Here is an 11,117-nt window from a genome sequence, read left to right as displayed (position 1 = left end):
CTGGGTTCCGGTTCCGAGGCGGTTCGAGGCATTAGCCCTGGCCGGGGGACGGGAACCTGTGTTGGCCTCTGGGGCGGCGGGTGAGCAAGCCTGTGCTCCAGACGCGGCGGGCGGGGACTACGGCGTCCTCGTGGCCTGGGCCCCTGGAGCCCGGCCCGGGCTGCAGCGGGGCGGCCTCCGGTCCTCCCTTGCCCAGGTGGGTCCGCGAGAAGCTCCCTAACCCAGAGGTAACTCCCACCCCTCGGAGAGTGGGTCGGAGCCCGGGGATGAGGGAGAGACCTGGCTGTGCGCCCCACACCTCCCGGGCTTGCCTCGCTCCGTGTACCCTTCTTGGGTTCTGCGCCTTCTGACATTTCTGGTGCCTCCTGGGTCACGGACGCAGACCTGCATCCCAAGGCCTCGTTCCTCGGCCTGCCTTACTTTAGACTTAGAATCACAGAACGTGAGGATAGAAGAGGGCCTTAAAGACCAACGTCTCCAGCCTTTTTGTTGGTAAATGAAGAATGAGAAGCGGAGAGATTAAGTCCCTGAGGTAATAAATTCATATGACTTTGCTGCTTTCATGACTTCATGATTTCCACCAGACATCCGGGCATTTAAAAAGCAACTAGTCAAGGATGTCTCAACTTTTTATTATTATTTGTTTGCTCTGAATGTTGGTTTATTCCATGTAATATTCTAGGACTAACTGGAAACGTTTCCTACCAAGTCGTACTCTTCCTTCTCTAAGTCCTGAACAACTTAGCACCTATTACTTAATCTTTCTCTTTAAACGAGTCTATTCGAAAGTCTTTTTAATCAAAGTATTTCTCTGAGTATAGTAAATTAACCTGGAGGCGGCTTTCAAAGCACAGATTTAAATTCTTAGATTTTTGCGATTTTTGTTTATGGTGTAGTTTGTGTTAATAATGATGGCTTCTTCCTCAGGTCCACCCAGGAAGAAACTTTGCACAGGAGATCTTGCTTGAAGCGTTGATAAGCTTTTGCACAGCTATGATGGCATCTACTTGGGCTACCCAGGCCCACAAGGACCAGGATGAACTTTTGGAAGTAAAGGAGGAGGTGGAGGTGGGGGAGGAGCACAAGTATACCGCCAGACACGATCGGAACCTGCAAAAGCACAGCACCCATAGCAGCAGGGAGATATTCCGGCAGTACTTCAGGCAGTTCTGCTACCAGGAAACATCTGGACCCCGGGAGGCTTTGAGCCGACTCCGGGAACTTTGCCATCAGTGGCTGAGACCAGAGACCCACACCAAAGAGCAGATTCTGGAGCTGCTGGTGCTGGAGCAGTTCCTGACCATCCTGCCTGAGGAGCTCCAAGCCTGGGTCCAGGAACAGCATCCGGAGAGTGGGGAAGAGGTGGTGACTGTGCTGGAGGATTTAGAGAGAGAGTTGGATGAGCCCGGATATCAGGTGAGGACAAAGATTGATTTCTGTTTGAGAAAAGATGAATTATGGATTTCTAGGCCAGAGGGAGATCCAACATTATTTCACAAAATGTATTCTTGACACTTCCATGTGTCAGAAAGGGGCCTGAGTGTCACAGAACATTGGTTAATGTAGTCCTAACTTACTTATATCTTTTCTATGGAAAGATCATGTTTTTCTGTATTAAGCTACAAAATTCTGTTTGATGAAATGCTGACTGGAAACATTAGAAACAGAAGACTTCTAGGACAGAGAGACTGTGTTAGAGAGATGATGGTAACGGGGTGGGCAGCAGCCTCTTGAAAGGGGCATCACTTCTGTTGCACAATATAAATAATTAAGAAATAAGATTTTGCAGATACATTCACTGCCTTCTCTCCATTAAAGGATTAAAAGATGGAGAAATCAAAGTCACCATCTCAGAGGAATGAGATATAGGAGCAGAGTGGAAAGTTAGGAGGAGGGGCAGGGCGGGGGCATGTTTCTTTGAGCAGTTGATAGCCCAGTTAGATTGGAAAGGTGAGTGGTGAATAGAAGAGTTGAGAACAGAGAGTCTAAGACCTCGAATGTCTACCTCTGGAGTTTAGATTCTGTTCTGTAGGGCAGAAGTTCCTAACCCATTCTCTCTGAGTCTAAATGAGTTTTACTAACCCCAAATATAAAAGAACCAAAATATGTAGGACTTTTCTGTTTTGTTTTGTTTCAACATTGATAAAAGACAGTGATTCTCAACCAGTGACAATTTTGTGCCCCAGAGGGCATTTTGCAATATCATGGCACATTTTTGGTTGTCCTAACGGCAAGAGGTACTACTGGCATCTAGTAGCTAAAGGGCAGGAATGCTGCTAGATAACTTATAGCGCAAAGAAAGTCTTGTACAACAAAAAATTGTCTGACCAGCATGTTGATAGAACCAAGGCTAGGAAAGCTTGATATAAAGAGTATAAGACAGTGAAGTAATAATACAGGAAATATAATCTAGCACTGGGGTACAAAGACTGAAGAGGGAGGGAACATATGGCAAAAGATCTAAGTTTGAAATAGTGTCATGAAAGTGTGACTACCAAGGACGAGGTATGTCTTAGGTGAGAATTAATTGGAAATGATGACAGAGGTAGAAAGAAGGAAGAAAGAATGGAGGACTCTACTGAGCAGTCTGTTCTTCGCTAAGCACTAGGGATTTAAAGCTTGAAAGACTTGCATAATGGAGACCCTCCTAACGGAGTTCAGGATCATACGGGGAAGGTGGTTTAGGAAAAGTCCATTCCTAAAGCAGATATTTATTGACTACCTGTTGTTTACTAGGCACTGGGAATGCAGCAGTGAACAAAGTACAGAGGGTTGCTGCTTTTATGTTGATAGATTTTAGCTTACTGAGGGGAGACAGAAAACAAAAAATCAACAACAGAGGAAAGCAGAAAGGGACAGGATTGAAGACAAAAGTAGCAATACGAGCCTTGAAAAAGAAAAGACACCTTTCTCTAAGGCAGAAAGGGCGGGGAAGAGTATGAGATTGGAGATAGATAACATGAAGGGGAGATGATTTTTTTGAGATGGCTGTAATCTTCGATAAATAGAAAATAAGATCATCTTCCCAGAAAGAAGTGGGATGGGGAGCTCAGAAGAGCAGAATCTAGTAGGAACAGGTTTTGGGGGGAACTTGGAAGAGATTTTTCTCCTTTTCCTTCTCCTTTTCTTTCTCCTTTCTCCTCCTACCCTCTTTCTCCTTTGTTCCCCTCTGCCTTCATAATTTCTCCATTATTTCCTGGTACTGATCCTCTTTCCATTCCTTCTTCCTCCCTTCGGTTTTCTTTCTCCCTGAGTTCTTTTCCCCTCCTTTCTGCTTCTTTTTACCTTCTTGTCTTTCTCTTTTCTTTTTTCTTTCTTTCTTTTCTCCATTATTCTGAACACAGACAAAGAAGTGGCGCAACCAACACACTTTAGCTGTTAAGAATAGGGGAAATGACTTCCACCTGGGGAAGGGACTGTTTCCCAGAGGAGGTGACATTTCTCCTGGCCTTGAAGAATGAGTAGGATTATGGCAGGCGGATATCTGGAAAGAAGTTTATTTCTGGTTTCAGAGAGCTGGGTGCCACTGCTGTGAATAGCATCCTCTTTTGTTTAATGTCAGCAGAGCAAGTATGTCAGCTGCATCTCATTTACCCCAGGTCTCAGCCCACACTGAGGAACAGGAAATGTTCTTGCAGGAGATGGCACCGCTCGGAACAGGACAAGAACTCAGGATGTCCCTGCCGTCCAAGAAAGCCCAGCTAAAGTGTGAATCTCCAGAACTCGAAGCCCAGCAGGAGAAAGGTAAAGAAGAAAGACCTTGGGAGGAAGGGGAAGGCAGGGCTAACACGGGACACCAGGGCTCTTGTGTACTTCGTGCTGCTTCTGATCAGTAAAGTCAGCAAAGTCTCTCTAGGAATCTGATGGCTTATGCAGACTCTGGCAGCCTGATTTGTCCTGCTTCAACTTTTTTTCTCTTTGTATTAATATTTTTCTCAATCCTGGCTGTATTTTACTTGAGATCACTTAATTTAGTCTTTCTGTTAGTTATTTTCCTTTATACTGACCTCCCTGCTATTTTTAGCCTTTATCCTTCCAGACAACACCAGTATCTCCTGCCTCCTTCAGTATATAAACCTTTGCTCCATGATGTCTGCATCTGATTCTCTGATGATTCAGGGAAAAGATATATATATGTGTGTGTGTATGTACTTTTATACAGAGGAGTAATAAAGCAAATGTGGCAGAATGTTTATAGTTGGTGAAGGGGTGAAAGACTCAGTACCTTTCTTATTTCTACTTTCTCTATTTTTTTCTTTTGATTTGTCTAAATAGGTGAAAATTCACATGGTTCAAAAACAATAATTTAAAGTTATTTAGTGGAAAGTTTTCATTCCATTCAATTTCCCTAGCCATTTGGTCTCCTTACCCTTATTCTGAAATACGTTGTCACTGTCGTTAGTTTCTTGTATGTCCCTCTAGAGATTTTTTTATGCACATATTTACATTTTTCATGTTCAAATATATTTTCCTCTCTTTATCACTAAGATTGTAGAACCTTGCATTTTTCTTTATTTCTTAACAGCTGCTTAATATTAAGACGTATGGATATACCACAGTTAACTTATCCATTCCCCTGCTGATGACATTTAAATTGGCCCCAGGCTTTCACTATAACAAATAGTGCCATGAGAAATAACCATATGTGTGAGTATATCTGTAGCATAAATTCCTCTGTGTGGAATCACTAGGTCAGAGGTAATATATATTTGTAATTCTGATATAGTCAAATTACCCTCTATAAAGCTTGGATCAGTCTACACTCCCACTGGCAGTATGTGATACCCATTTTGTGAACAGAGTGTTATATTTATGCTGATGGCAAATCTGATAGGTGAAATTATACTCAATATTGTTTAAATTTGCCTTTCCTTTATTGTGAGGCAGATCATCCTTTCTTGTGTTAAGAGCTATTGCAGTTCTTTTCCTGGAAACCATCCATTTTTTCTTTGCCCAGTTTTCTATTGGGTGATTGGTCTTTTCCATGACAATTTTTGGAGTGCTTTGTATATTAGTCTATTCTGTATTCTAAAGCCATTTTATAGTCATACAGGAATTCTAGGTTCTTATGTAATTTTTCATTTGAATAATTTTATGTTACCTAATGAAGTTGCTGTTTGGTCTCACAAGAAACTAGTTAACATTTATGATCCATTTTTAGTTTCAGGTATTGAGACTGGAAATGAGTACAGGAATTTAACTCTAAAGCAAGAAGTTTCTGAAGAAATGAAACCATGTGGGAATATATCTGGCAAATTTGAAAATGAAATGCCTCAGTCTGCTAGGTATGAAAAAACGTATGAACCTGAAGGAAAACCAGAAGAGCCTTCTGGATACTCCAGGAAAGATATACAACCTACATGTGATGAAAATGGAGTAAGTCTGACTGAGAACTCAGACCTTACTGAACACCAGAGAACCTGTCCAGGAGAAAAACCTTATGAATGTGATGACTGTGGAAAAGCTTTTAGTCAGTACGCATGCCTCACGGAACATCAGAGGATCCATACTGGGGACAGGCCCTACAAGTGTGAAGAATGTGGAAAAACTTTCCGTGGGAGAACTGTGCTTATTCGACACAAAATAATACACACTGGAGAGAAACCATATAAATGTAACGAGTGTGGCAAAGCCTTTGGCCGGTGGTCAGCTCTTAATCAACATCAGAGACTTCACACAGGAGAGAAACACTACCACTGTAATGACTGTGGCAAAGCCTTTAGCCAGAAAGCAGGCCTCTTTCACCACCTCAAGATCCACACAAGAGACAAACCTTATCATTGTACTCAGTGTAATAAAAGTTTTAGTCGGCGTTCAATTCTTACCCAGCATCAAGGCGTTCATACTGGGGCAAAGCCCTATGAGTGCAACGAGTGTGGAAAAGCCTTTGTTTATAACTCCTCCCTTGTTTCGCATCAGGAGATCCACCACAAAGAAAAATGCTATCAGTGTCAGGAATGTGGGAAATCCTTCAGTCAGAGCGGCCTCATTCAGCATCAGAGAATCCACACTGGGGAGAAATCCTACAAATGTGACGTCTGTGGGAAAGCCTTTATTCAGAGGACAAGTCTTACAGAACATCAGCGAATTCACACTGGAGAGAGACCCTGTAAATGTGATAAGTGTGGGAAGGCTTTCACCCAAAGATCAGTCCTCACAGAGCATCAGAGGATCCAAACCGGAGAGAGGCCCTACAAGTGCGATGAGTGCGGGAATGCCTTCCGAGGAATCACCAGCCTCATTCAGCATCAGAGAATCCACACTGGGGAGAAACCCTACCAATGTGATGAATGTGGCAAAGCCTTCAGACAGAGGTCAGATCTTAGTAAACACCAGAGAATCCATAATAGAGGTGGTCCCTATAAATGTAAAGAGTGTGGGGAGTCGTTTAGGCAGAACTCAGCTCTCACTCAACACCAGACCATCCACAAAGGAGAAAAATCTGTTTCTGTGTCATGACTACAGGGAAGCTATCTCACAGAGTGCAGGCTAGAGAGAAACATCAGCTTTGAAATGATTTAGGACGAAACATTAGTCACTTTCTATAAGGAACACTCACATATTTTACAAAGAATCCACTATGTGTGGCCCGTTTTATTAGGTGCTGTGGAGAACAAGAAACATAACACCAGATTCTTTTTCTCGAGTTTACAACCTAGTGTGGGATATATGAGATCTACTTGTTTAGTTAAATATATAAGTACAGGGCAGTAGAACTGATGCTCAAAGTAGTGCAGAATTAAGCTGGCACTTGGAAAACAGTAAGTGCTGTAAATTGTGATGTGTGTATGTATGTAGTTAGGGGAGGGGTGCTAGTGCTCTGCCCTGTTTTACTCTTAACTTCCCTTTTTTCCTATAGTTACCACTGTGTTCTGAATTTCCTAATAATTTATCTTGAGAACTGGTTTACAATTGTTTAGTTTGTATACCGTCTTGAATACATAAAAGAGCCAAAGATTAGTGATTCTTCCTCTTGGGGTGTCAGAAAAAAACAAATCAACCAACAGCTGGTTGACATCACCCCTTGTATTACTGAGTAAACAGTTCTGTTTTTTATGGGAACCTATGATGATGATTGTAGTGGATAATAGGCAAGCCACAAAGAAGTACACAAAGCTCCTGGTCTGTTTATCTTTTTACCCACAAAAATCAACTTGATTTCTACTGAGATGTCCTTTTATTTCTTCCCTTTCTACTTTTGGACGGCAAATACCACAATTTCTAGGACTACCTTCCCACCCCAGAGAACTTCAGTCCCCTCACCTCCCCTCACCTCTAGCTGGTCAGTGGGTTTGAAGTGGTGAGACAGTGACGAAAGAGGAAGGGGAGAAAAAAGAAGGGTAATCACCACTCTTTAACTACTCCTAACTACCCTTCTGCCGAGCCCTGTCTTCACCCCATTCTCTCCCCACTCCTGTAATGTACTCTACCCCCATTTCCCTAGTGCCCTGTGTGTTGCCCCTCTGTCCATAATCCCTATATAGGACAGAAGAATGTCATCACTGGCTTGGAACTAGAAGAGTCCCTAGTCCTAGAAAAAGACGTATTTTTCTAAGTTGTGAATACATTTTCCCATAAATATGATAATGGTACTAGTATCAATAATTAAATAATCATTAAAACTAATAATAAACGACTAACAATTTAGGCATGTTATATGTCAAATTGGCTTTTAGGATCAGAATTTACATTGACTGTGGGAAAACATTCTGAGTTCACAACATAGGAAAGCAAATGAACAATTGAGAAACAACTCATTCACAAGTTGAGGACTGTTTATTGGGGCTTTTTCATAAGACCATCATTGGCACACACAAAGCATTGAGGCAGCTGGGATTGGAAACCAATTTTTTTAATTTATTATTTTTTAATGGAGGTACTGGGGATTGAACCCAGGACCTTGTGCATGCTAAGCACGTGCTCTGTTGCTGAGCTATACCCACCTCCCCCGGAAACCTGATTTTTTACATCCCAAAACAAATAAGGATCCCAGAATTGATCCTCATACCTCTGTAGCTATATGAGGCCTACTCCCTACCTACACTTACCCTGTCTTGACTTTCTCTCTCTCGTGCAAACTCTTCTTTGAAGAGTTAGTGACAGGAACCTTTATGAGCATCTTTACCAAACTTATGCTGTCCATACTTGTCATCTAATCTGAGTTCACAAACATGTTTTCCAGACTGAAATTACTCTTCATAGTAATGTCAGAGCCTCTCTTTAATCTGACTGCTCAGTGGAAAGCAATCCTTACTTTAAACATGCTGTCTACTCAGTGCTGTTACTTGCAGTCTCTCCAGTTCATCTTGTGCTTGACATGTTCTCTCAGTGCACACATGTTCCTCCACTTGCCTCTAACTATTAAGTAATATAAAAGAACCATAAGCAAAGACCCAGAACAACGGAATATGCCTATTATATAGAAGAATACACTTCATAACTTATTTAAAAATAAATGTGAGTGTTTTGTTTCAGTTGTTTCATGTGCTTAAATACAGTTGTAGTACCAAAAAAAAAAAAAAAAAAGGTGGAGTGGCATAAGATTCCCAGGTAGGCATCAAAGGGAATCAGACTAGTCCAAGATAAGGAGAAGATACAAAGTTTCTAATTGGAACTAAATTGGCAACTCAGAAGTTGAAGGGCCTGAGGGGCAAGTGGATGACATAACATGTTAGATATGGAATTGCAGAAAGCAGTGAACAGAATGCCTTGTGCTGAAGTTGAGAGTACATCTTTATGTATAAAAGGTAGATATCCTATCGACAATGACAGGATCTAGGAAATCAAGGTCCCCTGAAGCAGCTCACCTATGTGGATTTTGAAATCAACAACAGGAGGCAGGATGGAAAGAAAATATAAAAGTGAAGCAAGTCCACAGTAGAGGTAATGGCAGCCAATAGTAGTAACACAACAGCCAGAGAGAGCAACTGTTGTAAACTCAAATGAATCATGAAGCAGCAGCTTAGAATTCTAGTGACATTAAGGATGAGAATAAGATCAACTAGCTTCTCTTTTCTAATTCAAGGTAAACAATATATTGAGTGTTTAAGGCAAAAAGCACCTGCAGAGGTTGGGGGAGAATCAGATTTCTAAGGGAATGGTAAGTGAAGTGAGCTTAAACATGGGCTTCGATGAAAAAGTAACCTGACAATCACAAAAGGGTTCCAGAGAGTGTAACAGAAGGGAACTCTGAAGGGAAGGAAGATGGTCTCCTTCTCAAAAAAAAAAAAAAAAAAAAAAAAGTATGAAGGAGTTGCTGGGATTTGAGGTATGAGATAAAACCGATGAGGAAAGAGAAAAATTGAGCAGGGCTCTGGGATTGAGAAATCTCATCTGCATGGTGAAGATGGAGGTGGAGAGCGCTCAGATGCAAGCACTTAGAAAAGCCCTGCACTCCTGTACTCAGAACAGAAGTAGCTTCCTTCATTAATATCCAGTGATTATTGATTATACGGTGTTATAAAGTCATTATTGTTGTTATAAAGTCATTGTTGTTGGCCATCTTTAGGATTAGAGAAAAGGATTATTAACGGTATCTCACCATTTCATCCCTGATAAAGCAGGCAATTTAGGAACTCTACAACTTGCTGTAGTTGAACCCTAGCTGAGTGACTTTGGGCAAGAGATTGAAGACCTTGTGCTTCAGTTTCCTCATCATGTAAAATATCGATAATAATACCTACCTCGTTGGGCGGTTAAATGGATAAATGGGTTTTATATTAAGTGCTTAGAAAAGTGCTTTATAACCGTTTGCTATTGTTTTATTACTGTGGGTTCTCAAATGCACTGGCTCTAGATGCTTCAGCCTCAGGCCAGAAGTTACCTGTAACCTTGCTGCAGGTTTCCCGGGACCGCTGCCTGGCTGCCGCTGGGATTAAAGCGCCCGCTCACCTCTACCTTTACTTTCTTACCTTGGGAACTGATGAACAGTGGCCGGCAGGGGACAAACATCGCCTAAACTGGCAAGGAAAGCTTTTCGCATCTTTTGTCTCCATCCCTGTTAGTTATCAGAGATAACTAGCAGCCCAGAGTTTTCGCTTTTTGTCTTTCGAGCGGCTTTCCTGAAGTTGGGCAGTGGACAGGGGGACACCCGGCGTTGCCTGCGGCGCCCCAGCCCGGCAGCGTGGGCCCCGCAGTTACCGGACGCGGCGGCCCGAGCCTGCGCTGTTCAGCGCGGGGCGGGGATGCGGCCCGGCAACCACAGAGAGGAGAAAACCTCCAGGTTCCTAGAGAAGCCCGAAGGGTGAGGCCGCTGGTGACCGCTGCAGGCCCAGAACTGCCAGCTCTTTCAGCCTTTGTGTCGTGCGGTTGGAGGCGGTAGTGGTCGCAGAGTCGTGGACTCCGCCTTCGGCTTCTGCTCAGTGTCTGATCCAGCCCTTTAGGGACTCCGGTGAGGTTCGGCCTGTTGATTGAGCTGCCGGGGAGAATTAAAAGATGGCTTCTAAGTCTTGGGTTGTGTTAGGATACTAGGGCTGTTGAGAAAAAGGAAAGTCTGGAATCCCAGTTCAGTAAAAGGAAAGTTGGGTTCGGTTGAGATGATGATCTGACTCATGACTCTCCCTATTTATAGGCCAACCCTTGAATTTAAGGAAAGATACAGAATCTACTTACTGGCGGTTGTGTGACTTTTAGCAAATTACTTAATCCCTCTTTGCCTCAGTATCATTCAGCTGTCGGTGGAATTATATACTTAGATGAGTAAACTCACGGTCAATTTTCAATAAATACTGGCCGTTATTTTTTGATCTCTGATGTACTTGTCTCTACTGTTGGGGATTCTCAGAAGAAAACCAAAGGGAAAAGGGTCATAGTCTTTCTCTCAAGTATTATTAACATAAAGATTTAGGAAGTGAGAGATTTTACAGATAGTGCTAGCTAATAATTTGCAGTCACTCCCAGTCTGTCTTCTAATTTTTTTATCTTTCTGGCAGAGTTCCTTTTTTCTTTCAGTGCATTGTCAGGTAAGTGAATTCTTGGGTAAGAGCTAAATAAAATTTAGAGTTTCTGTTAACAGTGTTGTTTTATGCCTCAGGAAGAAGACTAGCTACAAGGAAATACTTCTGAAGAATCAGTGTGAACCCCAGGCTGGAGTGAATCTTCTCCTGAGCTCACTTATT

General features: G+C 42.4%; 1 protein-coding gene across 2 annotated transcripts; it reads left to right on the top strand.

Annotated features, from left to right (window-relative positions):
- On the top strand, positions 1-9,706 carry ZSCAN12 (zinc finger and SCAN domain containing 12). Of its 2 annotated transcripts, none has more exons than XM_064476053.1 (4): positions 1-196; positions 928-1,416; positions 3,600-3,744; positions 5,162-9,706. In XM_064476053.1, exons 2-4 carry the CDS (start codon positions 994-996, stop codon positions 6,457-6,459), a joined length of 1,866 nt encoding a protein of 621 aa, XP_064332123.1. In that variant the 5' UTR covers positions 1-196; positions 928-993; the 3' UTR covers positions 6,460-9,706. The 2 variants fall into 2 exon arrangements, with proteins under 2 accessions (XP_064332123.1, XP_064332122.1); XM_064476052.1 differs by having other exon boundaries at positions 1-532.
- Positions 9,707-11,117: the final 1,411 nt, after the last annotated feature.

The sequence above is a fragment of the Camelus dromedarius genome, chromosome 19, assembly GCF_036321535.1.
Source record: "Camelus dromedarius isolate mCamDro1 chromosome 19, mCamDro1.pat, whole genome shotgun sequence".
Lineage (NCBI taxonomy): Eukaryota > Metazoa > Chordata > Mammalia > Artiodactyla > Camelidae > Camelus > Camelus dromedarius.
The sequence above is the reverse complement of the archived record's forward strand: the minus strand, read 5'-3'. Positions and strand labels throughout refer to the sequence as shown.